This window comes from Nerophis lumbriciformis, linkage group LG32 (genome assembly GCF_033978685.3).
Source record: "Nerophis lumbriciformis linkage group LG32, RoL_Nlum_v2.1, whole genome shotgun sequence".
NCBI lineage: Eukaryota > Metazoa > Chordata > Actinopteri > Syngnathiformes > Syngnathidae > Nerophis > Nerophis lumbriciformis.
The window spans coordinates 14365132-14378210 of NC_084579.2; the positions used below are offsets into that span (position 1 = coordinate 14365132).

The 13079-nt window shown below is 33.8% G+C and overlaps 1 protein-coding gene across 3 annotated transcripts in view; it reads left to right on the top strand.

The window, feature by feature from the left end:
- The window catches only part of rgs3a (regulator of G protein signaling 3a), a 336515-nt gene that overhangs the window by 98253 nt on the left and 225183 nt on the right, over positions 1-13079 (top strand). For all 3 annotated transcript variants that reach the window (XM_061927475.1, XM_061927478.2, XM_061927477.2), the window contains one exon: positions 7780-7823. In XM_061927475.1, the coding sequence (XP_061783459.1) occupies positions 7780-7823 (44 nt within the window). The remainder of the gene's footprint in view (positions 1-7779; positions 7824-13079) is intronic.

Below are 13079 nucleotides of genomic sequence, written 5' to 3' on the forward strand. Positions count from 1 at the left end.
AAATGCCAACATGGCATTGCCATATTTATTATTGAAGTCACAAAGTGCATTATTTTTTTTAACATGACTCAAAACAGCAGCTTGGAATTTGGGACATGCTGTCCCTGAGAGAGCATGAGGAGGTTGAGGTGGGCGGGGTTGAGTTGGGAGGGAGTAGGGGGTAGCGGGGGTGTATATTGTAGCGTCCCGGAAGAGTTAGTGCTACAAGGGGTTCTGGGTATTTGTTCTGTTGTGTTTATGTTGTGTTACGGTGCGGATGTTCTCCCGAAATGTGTTTGTCATTCTTGTTTGGTGTGGGTTCACAGTGCGGCGCATATTTGTAACAGTGTTGAAGTTGTTTATACGGCCACCCTCAGTGTGACCTGTATGGCTGTTGACCAATTATGCCTTGCATTCACTTGTGTGTGTGATAAGCCGTAAATATTATGTGCCTTTAAGGGTTATTGGCGCTCTGTACTTCTCCCTACGTCCTTGTACAAAGCGGCGTTTTAAAAAGTCATACATTTTACTTTTTGATACCGATACCGATATTTTTTAAACCGATACCGATAATTTCCCATATAACATTTTAAAGCATTTATCGGCCGATAATATCTGCAGTCCGATATTATCGGACATCCCCATTTTCTGATAATGCAAAGATAAAATATTACAGAGAAAAACCATACGTTTACCATTTCTTTCTTTTTAACCAGAATATAACCTTTTGAATTTCAAGAATAAAGACAATATATTTGAAAAAATGTCACACTTTTACTTGGCAAAAAAGACGCAATTTTATTAGAATGTTAAGTTTAGTATTTTTGTTATGTTAATGTTAAATATTTTAATGATAAGTCATCATTTTACCACAATTATAAAGTTCTAACTGCAAGAATAAAGTCAAAATATTACAAGAAAAAAGTCATGAGTTGACCCACTTTTATAAGAATGCAAAGCCAAAATATTACAGTGGAAAGACATATTTTCATTAATTAAAAAAAAATGTTTTTTTTTTTTTTTTCAAACCGATATAAAATTAGAATTACAAGAAAAAAGACAAAATATTTGAAAAAAAGGTCATATTTTACCGGTCTAAAGAAAAGCTAAAATAATGTGAATATACTACAAAGAAAAGTCATAATTGTATTTGTTTAAAAAAAGGACCCCATTTTCTGATAATGCAAATACAAAATGTTGCAGAGAAAAGCCATATTTTTACCAATTAAAAAAGGCATGTTTCTTTTCTTTTCAACCGGAATATAACGTTTGAATGTCAAGAGTAAAGACAACATGTTTGAAAAAAGGTCACTTGGCATAAAAGACCCAATTGTATTAGAATGTTAAGTTATTATTCCAGAAAAAGCCAAAATATTTTAAAGATATGTCATCATATTACCACAATTATAAAGTTCTAATTGCAACAATAAAGTCAGAATATTAATCAAAGAAAAAGTACGAATAATGTCAAAACATTACAAATAAAAGCCTTTTTTTTGTTTGTTTTTACCATTTAGAATTATTTTTTTTAAAACCAGAATATACAATTTGAATTACAAGAATAAAGACCAAATGTTGAATAAAAGTCATAATTTTACCAATTAAGAAAAGTTAATTCACAAAAATAAATTAAAAACATTACAAAAAAAAAGTAAAATAGGTCATAATTCTACTTGGTAAAAAGATAACATTTGTAATTGTAAGAAAAAGCCAAACATTTACAAATATTTTTTTTTCAAACCGATATAAAGTTAGAGGTACAAGAATAAAGACAAAATATTTGAAAAAAAAAGGTCATAATTTTACAGTTCTAAAGAAAAGTTAAAATAATGTGAACATACTACAAAGAAAAATCATAATTTTATTTGGTTGAAAAAAGGACCCAATTTTCTGATAATGCAAAGACAAAATATTACAGAGAAAAGCCATATTTTTACCAATTAAAAAAGGCATGTCTCTTTTCTTTCAACCAGAATATAACGTTTTAATTTCAAAAATAAAGACAAAATATTTGAAAAAAAGTCACACTTTTACTTGGTAACAAAAGACCCAATTTTATTAAAATGTTAAGTTATTATTCCAGAAAAAGCCTAAATATTTTAAAGATAAGTCATAATTTTACCACAATTATAAAGTTCTAATTGCAACAATAAAGTCGGAATATTAGTCGAAAAAAAAGTAAGAACGACGTGAAAAATTACAAATAAAAGCCTTTTTCTTTTTTTTTTACCAATTAAAATAATTTTTAAAACAGAATATAAAGTTACAATTACAAAAATAAAGAATTTAAAAAAATAATTTTACCAATTAAGAACAGTTAATTCACAAAAATAAATGAAAAACATTACAATAAAAGGTCATAATTTTACTTGGTAAAAAGATAACATTTTATGACTATGCAAAGTTGAAATTGTAAGAAAAAGCCAAAACAATTACGAAGAAAATATATATATTTTAGATTTTTTTTAAAGAAAAATTAATACATATTAATTTCACCCAAAAATGAGCACATAAATGTATGATTCTAGCTCTTTCTTTTTCTTAAATTGACAAACAAATATGTTATTTTTTAAGAAAACCGACCAAGGTGCACTCATTTTCTTGTTGAGTTTGCTAATATTTTAATTCATTTTGGTATTATTTCTTAATCTTAATAAAGTATACACATGACATCACATATCCAAAAGTACAAACAATGGTATTATTTCAAGTGTTAAAGACATCTAGAATGCACAAAAGCAAAAAAAAGCAAAAAAAAATCTCTATTTGAAAGTAAACCACCAGTAGCTGACCTTTGACCTGCGGATATTTAGGGAAAGTCCCTGCTCCTTTGTCTTTTCCTTTCACCTCCCAGTAAACAATCATCTCCTGTGCCAGTGTGACAGAATAACTTGGCAGTGAGGGACACTTGCAGGGAGCCAATCCCAGTGAAGGAGGGGCGGGTTCATTGTAAATATTTATCTGTAGCATAATGATGTGGAAATAAATATACAGTAGATCTTGTGGTAGAGCACACTTGCATTGTGTTGCACATGAATGTCACAAAGAGCACACGATGACGACGTGCCACTTTTGAGCATTGTTCCAACTTTCCAGTCCATTGTTGGACTCACTGCACACAACTTCACCAGCGATTGATGACAGTTTGCCACGCTGGACACAAATCTGTGGCGTGTGATTTTGAATCACCAAATTGGACAGAGAAATTGGGGATGGATGAAGCCGGAAACCAGCTGTTCAGGGAATGACATGAAGAGGAGTTTTCAATTTTGTGTCAGTTTTTACAGTGTGGATAACATTTTTTGTCAAAGTCATTCAAAATTGTATGTAGAGACTCATAAACGATTCATAAACCCTGAGGTGGTCTACAGTCATGTATTTGTAGTGTTAGTTGCACATTTCCTGCATTTGTTTTTTGATTTTATTCCTAATGTATGCATTTTATTATAATTATGATTAACAACAACAACAACAATGATTAATACTACTACTACTACTACAAAAACAACTACTACTACTAATGATAGTATACAAGCAGGGGTCCCCAGACTGGACGCTGGCGGGCTGTATCCGGCCAAGTTAAATATTTTTTTAAAATTTTTTTTTTAATTAGAATTTTTTTCTATCTGTCCTTTCTAATCCATTTTCTACCGCTTGTTACTCTCGGTGTCTCCTAGCCGCTCAGGCAAATCATATTGTCTAAAAATGCATTTTCCCATCGATAACGTGACATCATCGCACTCGGAATATATAAAAAAATAAAAAAAAAAAAAAAAAATAAAAAAAATAAATAATAATAATTATAAAAATAATATTAATAATGAAAAAAATAATAAAATAAAATAAAATAAAAAATAAAAAGTATATATATATACATATATATATATATATATATATATATATATATATATATATATATATATATATATATATATATATAGCTATATAGCTATACCGCTATACGGGGCGGTATAGCTTGGTTGGTAGAGCGGCCGTGCCAGCAACTTGAGGGTTGCAGGTTCGATCCCCGCATCCGCCATCCTAGTTACTGCCCTTGTGTCCTTGGGCAAGACACTTTACCCACCTGCTCCCAGTGCCACCCACACTGGTTTAAATGTAACTTAGATTTTGGGTTTCACTATGTACAGCGCTTTGAGTCACTAGAGAAAAGCGCTATATAAATACAATTCACTTCACTTCACTATATATATATATTAGAGATGCGCGGTTTGCGGACACAACCGCGGAGTCCGCGGATTATCCGCGGATCGGGCGGTTGAAATAAAAAAAAATTAGATTTTATCCGCGGGTCGGGTCGGGCGGTTGAAATAAAAAAAAATTAGATTTTAAATAGATTCAGGCGGGTGGCAGTTAAACCAATTCGGAAATATATATACATAGTTAAATGTTGTTACCCACATACGAAAAACGAGCAGGCACCTGCTGCATATGCCACAACAGAAGAAAAAAAAAAAAAGAGATGGACACTTTTACGGAGCGGAGAAGGGACGCCTCGCCGGGGTCCGGGACCGAGGCCCCTTCCACCGCACCGACACCCCGCCTCGTCCGCCTTCGCCGCGGCCGGCGTCACGCGCAGCAGGTAAGCAGCTTGCCTGCCCGCCACCCCCGTGTCCGGGGGTTCGTAACAGGGGTCACTCCGCGCGCTCCGCCCTCGCAGCTTACCTGCCCGCCACCCCCGTGGCCGGGGGCTCGTAACAGGGGTCACTCCGCGCGCTCCGCCCGCGCAGCTTACCTGCCCGCCACCCCTGTTGCCGGGGGCGCGTAACAGGGGTCACTCCGCGCGCAGTGCGCTCACGAAAGGGGTGGGGCTCACCCTGGTTGATATAGACAGCAGGACGGTGGCCATGGAAGTCGGAACCCGCTAAGGAGTGTGTAACAACCCACCTGCCGAATCAACTAGCCCTGAAAATGGATGGCGCTGGAGCGTCAGGCCCATACCCGGCCGTCGCCGGCAGCGAGACGCGCTTGGAGGTGCGCTCAGCGCGGCTCCCATATGATTGCGCACTGGTGTGCGTCTGGGCCGTGACAGCGTGGCACGCGAATGTCTGTGCTGCATTGGATCAGTCTCCTTTCTTTAACAGGCAAAAGCTTTATAACCTCACTAATGCCTTGCATCGTCTATATTAGATATATAACAACGGGCGGGTGCGGGCGGGTGCGGTTCTGATTAAATGTTAGATCGGGTGGATGGCGGATGGTTGACGACTTTCTGATGCGGTTGCGGATGAAATAATTGCCTATCCGCGCATCTCTAATATATATACACAGCCCGACCCCCGGCCAAATTTCTTTTAACCCAATGCGGCCCCTGAGTCAAAAAGTTTGGGGACCCTTGGTATAGATAATATCTTGAATCAATATTTGTATTTAATTTAAATTTATGTGCACGTACACCAGAAATATAATGATAAATACTATTATTATTATTATTATTATAATTATTACATTATAAAATACAATGAATTAAATTAAATTAAATGTATATACTGCCACAGTATGTGCACTATGGTTGCATGGCATTGATATATTTTAATATAAAAATGTGAACATTCTGTTTTATTTTTATTCTTAATCTTATTATTAATATCATTTTATTATTATTATTATTATTATTATTACTTTGATAAATTAAATATATTTTTTTAATTTTATTAAATTAAATTAAATTAATTATGTTGTTTGTAGATACTGCTATATGCACTATGCTTGCATGGCATAAATATGTTTTAATAATAAAATATGAGCATTCAGTTGGCTCCTCTACTTGCTTACTATGACACAAGTAGGGTTCACAGGGGTCACGTTATTTTTTTTTCTCTGTGTGTGTTTGTGTGTGTTGTCATAAGGGCACACACACACACACACACACACACACACACACACACACACACACACACACACACACACACACACACACACACACACACACACACACACACACACACACACACACACATCCCCACCCTGCTGCCTGACTGTCATTGTTATTTCTCTTGGAGCCGGCAGCGTCACTCAGGAAAGAGGCGCCGGTGTGGGGATTGTGTTTTGTTTCGAGAGACAGTATGTGTGTGTGTGTGTGTGTGTGCATGTGTGTGTATATGATACAGCACAAGTTCAATACAGCAGCTGTCCCGTGTTCCTGTCCACTCAATACTTGTTAAAGAGCGTGGGAAACACTGAAGATTACACACATGCTGGGCAAATACTATATGAAGAAATAAACAGCTGTCAATCAAAAGTGATATTAGCAATAAGCATTAATAAAACATTGTTGCCATAACAACAGGTAGGGATGGGTTTAAAACAAAAAACTGCATTGAACTTCAAATGTGAATGAGTGAAAGGTAACAACTATCAATGTGAGGAAAGCATCACTAGAATACCGGTAGTTGTTTCAGTGTTATAACTAGATGCAACAGTGACCTCTAGCGGTGGGTTTAGAAATGCTCAATTATTCTCGCCATTACGGCAGGGCTATGTTACTAAATGGAAAAAAAAAAATCAAATACAATTTTTTTTTGGAAAAATACCCTGCTGTTTTTATTTATCTGCGACAAAAAATGGATCATACATAAAGTTTACAAGCACAATATGACAACCGCACTTTAACAAAAAGAATAACGGTAAACAGTTTAAATAAATACAATTAAGTACAATTCCATCCATCCATTTTACTACCGCTTGTCCCTTTCAAATGTATAAAATAAAATATGATAAAATTATTTTGCTCAAAAGGTGGATATTTATATTTAAAACAGGATTTTAGTGTATTGTTTTACATTTTTCATTAATTTTCCAAAGACTTTCAGTGGTTTATGTTGATGCACTGTCTTCAATCAAAGAAGCCAATGTTGTTTAGGTCAAAGGTCGATTTTTAGATCTTTTAGGAATAGTCATTTAGCTGATTTTTTCGTTTTTTTATTTATTAGAAAAATAAGCCATTTGTTTTACTTTTGAAGTTTCCATTTTTTTTAAATCTATCTTTCATTTATTTTAAGGTTTTAAAAAACTTGTTTTAAATTATTATTTTAGAGATCTTTATGCAACTAATTTATGTTTATGTTTTTTTTGTGTGTGTTCAGAATACGCCATTATTTTTTTAAATTTACCTTTAACTTTTAAAAAACATTCTTAAATCTTTTAGGGATTATAATCGCACATTTTTTTTATTTTAATTTTTAATTTTTTACTAATTTAACACTTGTCATGTATTTAATTCAAAAGTTACCTAATTAATTTTAATATAATAGATGGACATTCAATAAATATTAAAATAAAATATTAATAATATATTGAAAATATATTAAAAAACATTTTTTTAAATTAAATTAAATATTAAATACAAATATATTCAAAAAAATCAATACATTTAGTAGTAATACTAAAATGGTAGATAGTTACATTTAGAATTAGTGTAGTAAATTAGAAAAATATTTTGAAATACAAATGTGACTATTAACATTGTTTTTAAAAGTGGCTTATTTATTTTAATCTTTAGGAGTCAAAAGTTAAAACCTACTTGCTCATGCAATTGAAACAAAAGGTAGCTTCTTCTAAATGAAATGTACTGAAATTTACAATTTAAAAATTACAATTTAAGTTAGATTTTACAATTTAATAAGCATGATTGAGAGACAAAATATTACAAAAATGACCATACATTTAAAAAAATAAAAATACATTATGGCCAGTTGGTGTTTATTATCTGGGTGTTTGTGTACATACAGTAAGGCATTTACATAAAATGAAAAATAACAGTGTGTTTCCACTCTTTTTCAGACTACGCTGAAGAACTGAGATTCTACCTCATTCACATGACCGAGGTGAGTGTGTGTTTTGTGAAAGACAATGTGTGTGTGTGTCTGTGTGTGTGAGTCGGTGCGCCAATGGGCCAATTGAGTGCACCACAAATCGCATTATAAGCAAGACACGGCGATTAGCAGAGAGCTGTAATGAAAATGTCTTTTCCTCTCGCATCTCCCTCGCTTCCACAACATGTGCACATTAAGTGTCAAATTGTCCAAATAATCTACGAGTACAACAGAGTTTTAAACCTCTTATGCATATTCTGGGGCTTTTTTTTTTTTTTGCTTGCTCATGAGGATCCTTTTGTCAGCCCAGACAAAAATGTGCTGCACAGCCTCATTAGCAGCTTATGAATGTTTTAAAGGAGCCATTTTTTTTTGTGTGTGGCTGACATTGCAGACAGAGTGATATTTGTGCCACGGGCTGTAAAAAAACGAGGAAGGAAGTGAAGTGAAACATGTTTGTCTCTGTCTAATTAGTATTGAAATAGACGGTCTCATTACGTACTGGGAGACAGCGTAGTGGAGACGGATGGAAGGCGACACCATTTAATGTTACAACTTTACATGTTGAAATGTGTCGTGTAGGATATTCATAAAAAGAGAAAAGAGAAACATTAGGATTAAAACAGGGAAAAGATGTGGGAAAATGTTTTGGTTTTGTTCTACTATGTTTTTTGTTTGAGGACAAACATGACACAAACCTTCCCAATTGTTAGAAAGTCCACTGTTTAATATGTTTGTGTGTATGCTTCACTGGTGAGAGTATTTGGTGACCATCGTTTTGTCCTACTCATTTCGGCTGGTTCTTGAACTCACCATAGTGTGGACTTACATGTAACATCTTCCACTCCTTCTTTGTCTCATTTTGTCCACCAAAAGTTTTATACTGTGTGTGAAAGCACAAAGGTGCACTTTGTTGATGTTATTGACTTGTGTGCAGTCCTAATCAGGCTTATTTGGTCAGTGCATGACTGCAAGCTAATCAATGCTAACATGCTATTTAGGCTAGCTGTATGTACATATTGCATCATTATGCCTCATTTGTAGGTGTATTTAAGCTAATTTAATATCCTTTACTTTTATCGTCTTTGTATATAATCTAGTTTTGCATGTCTCATGACACATTATCTGTATGTAATATTGGCTGCATTTCTGATAGTTGTTTGTGTGCCATGTTGTTCCAGACCACAGCAAACATTACCCAGCTTGCCAAAGATTGTAATAACTCTATTAAAAGAAGACAGCCTGCCGTTTCCTTTAACTTGGACACACACATCTATACCTTTGGCCATTAAAAGCCAGTAATTTCCAGGAGTTATCTCACCTTCTGAGTAGCCTCTGATTTTCTAATGTTGTAAAAATGTGTAGAATAAATATTACATTTCAACATTTCTGTCAACAAAGATTTGCTTCAGCCTGCAACGCAGTCTTTTTGATAGTAGGCTAATATAGCTAATATAGACACTTACATCATGTGTTGCCTTCATTATAACACTTATGTAAGACCTTTAAAGTCATTTTGATAGTAGGCTAATATAGGTAATAAAGACACTTACATCATGTGTTGCCTTCATTATAACACTTATATAAGACCTTTAAAGTAATTTTGATAGTAGGCTAATATAGGTAATAAAGACATTTACATCATGTGTTGCCTTCATTATAACACTTATACATATGTTTTTTTGTATTTTTGGTCCAATATATATATCTTTATATCTTTCAACGTTTTGGGTTTCCAAACCCCTGTGATAGGCATGCTCGAAATGACAAAAATGCATTTTTCCCTTACTGATAGATAATATTTCAACACAAAACGCATAAATGTATGATTTTATTGGCACATGACAACGTAGTAATATCTACTTAATGTGAATGATAACATGTCCCATGTAATAATAATGTTGTATAATTACAAATTGCCTTGGTCAGGAGTCGGCAACTCAAAATGTTGAAAGAGCCATATTGGACCAAAAGTACAAACAAAATAATCTGTCTGGAGCCGCAAAAAATGAAAAGCCGTATATAAGTGTTATAATGAAGGCAACACATGACATAAGTGTCTATCCCATCCATCCATCCATCCATTTTCTACCGCTTATTCCCTTTGGGGTCGCGGGGGGCGCTGGAGCCTATCTCAGCTACAATCGGGCGGAAGGCGGTGTACACCCTGGACAAGTCGCCACTTCATCGCATGGCCAACACAGATAGACAGACAACATTCACACTCACATTGACACACTAGGGCCAATTTAGTGTTGATATTAGCTATAATAACCTACTATCAAAATGACTATGTGTCACAGGCTGAAGCAAATCTTTGTTGACAGAAATGTTGAAATGTAATATTTATTCTACACATTTTTTCAACATTAGAAACCATTAGTAAATCAGAGGCTACTCAGAAGGTGAGATAACTCCTGGAAATTACTGGCGTTTAATGGCCAAAGGTATAGATGTGTGTGTCCAAGTTAAGTCTTCTTTTGATAGATTTATTACAATCTTTGGCAAGCTGGGTAACATTTGCTGTGGTCTGGAACAACATGGCACACAAACAACTGAAATGTAGTCAATATTACATATAGATAATGTGTCATGAGACATGCAAAACTAAATTATATACAAAGAGGATAAAAGTTAAGGAAATTAAATGAGCTCAAATATACCTACAAATGAGGCATAATGAAGCAATATGTACATACAGCTAGCCTAAATAGCATGTTAGCATTGATTAGCTTGCACTGACCAAATATGCCTGATTAGCACTCCAACAAGTCAATAACATCAACAAAGCTCACCTTTGTGCATTCACGCACAGTATAAAACTTTTGGTGGACAAAATGAGACAAAGAAGGAGTGGAAGATTTTATATGAGAACAAACTGTTGCGTCACAGTCCACACTATGGTGAGTTCAAGAACCAGCCGAAATTAGTAGGACAAAACGATGTTCACCAAATACGGTCATCAGTGAAGCATACACACAAACATATTAAACAGTGGGCTTTCTAACACTTGGGAAGGTTTGTGTCATGTTTGTCCTCGAACAAAAAACATACTAAAACAAGAGCAACATTTATTAGAAGGAGGGTGTTTTTTTTAAGAGGGGACATTGATAGAGGAAGTATTTAAAATGTACAAATCCCTTTTTATAGGGCTGTTTAAAGAATATTTTACTGTACATTTGCTAAAGTAAGGTGTTTATCGGAGAGGTGGCTCTAAATACAAATCTATTGTTATAGTAATACTCAATAATGTAGTATAGTTAATCATTTTCTTCCATGAAACTTAAGTGTTTTTTAGAGGGTATGCCTTTATAGAGGAGACGAATGTACACATCTATTTTTATTGTGATATTCAAGAATTATATATGATATTGAATTTTCTCCCACAAAACAAAAGTGGTAATAAAAGGTATGGTGTTTATTAGAGAGGAGGCCTTCATCGAGGAGACTATGTACACATCAATTTTATGGTGATATTCAAGTAGCTTGTTATTTTCTTTCTCAAAATGAAAGTGGTAACAAAGGTAAGGTATTTACTAGAGAGGAGGCCTTTATAGAGGAGAGTATTGTACAAATACAGTTAATAGTGACAATCAAGGATATTATATAGTTTATCAAATTGTCCCACAAAATGACAGAGGTAATACAGGTAGGGGGTTTATTACGGAGAAGGCCTTTATAGAGGATAATTATGCACACATCCATTTTATAGGGATATTCAAGAATATTTGTATAATTCATCATTTAGAAAGTATAAACGTGGTAATTAAGGTAAGGTGTTTGATAGAGGTAAAAGAGACTACTGTCCGCATCCATTTTATTGTTATATTTAGGTTTATAATTTTGACCTACAAAAAAAAAGTAGCAATAAAGGTAAGGTGTTTATCCGAGAAGAGGCCTTTATAAAAGAGACTAATGTCGACATCTATTTTATAGTGATTTTCAGGAATATAATATAGTTTATGAATTCATCCCACAAAATAAAAATGGTAATAAAGGTAAGGTGTTTATCATAGAGGAGACCTTTATGTAAGACACTAATGTACACGTCTATTTTATAGTGATGATTAAGAGCTTTATATGAGTCATCATTTTGTCCCACAGAATAAAAGTGATAATAAAGGTAAGGTGTTTAATACCGAGGAGTCCTTTGTAAAAGAGACTAATGTCCACATCCATTTCATTGTGATATTTAAGTTTATAATTTTGTCCTACAAAATAAAAGTGGCAATAAACAAACGGTGTTTATCAGAGAAGAGGCCTTTATAAAAGAGACTAATGCAGTCATCCATTTTATAGTGATATTCAAGAATAAAATATAGTAAATAAATTCATCCTCCAAAATAAAAGTAGTAATACAGGTAAGGTGTTTATTAGAGAAAATACCCTAATTTTCATAAATCCATTTGAAATTGTTTTACATTATATCATTTTTACCCAAACTGATAAATAATGTATATTGCACCACCCGAGTGTTTATATGAAGCGATTATTTCCACAAGCTGATAATCTAACTGAGGCACGGCGTCAATTGGCGCTGAGGAAACACGACAATTAATTTTTACGGTACTTATCCATTAGGGCTGCGAATCTTTGGGTGTCCCACGATTCGATTCAATATCGATTCTTGGGGTCACGATTCGATTATAAATCGATTTTTTTTTCTCGATTCAACGCGATTCTCGATTGAAAAAACGATATTTTTCCGATTCAAAACAATTCTCTATTCATTCAATACATGGGATTTCAGCAGGATCTACCCCAGTCTGCTGACATGCAAGCAGAGTAGTAGATTTCTGTAAAAAGCTTTTATAATTGTAAAGGACAATGTTTTATCAACTGATTGCAATAATGTAAATTTGTTTTAACTATTAAATGAACCAAAAATATGACTTATTTTATCTTTGTGAAAATATTGGACACAGTGTGTTGTCAAGCTTATGAGATGCGATGCAAGTCTAAGCCACTGTGACACTATTGTTCATTTATTTTTATTTTTTTAATTTATTTTTTTAATAAATGTCTAATGATAATGTCAATGAGGGATTTTTAATCACTGCTATGTTGAAATTGTTACTAATATTGATACTGTAGTGCTGCTTGGTCGGTTTTGGAATTGGCTTGCATTGTTATGGTATTGCTGTGTATTGTTTTGTTGGATTGATTAATAAAAAAATAAAAATAAAATAAATACAATAAAAAGAATAATAATAATAAAAATAAAATCAATTTAAAAAAAATGAGAATCGATACTGAATCGTACAACGT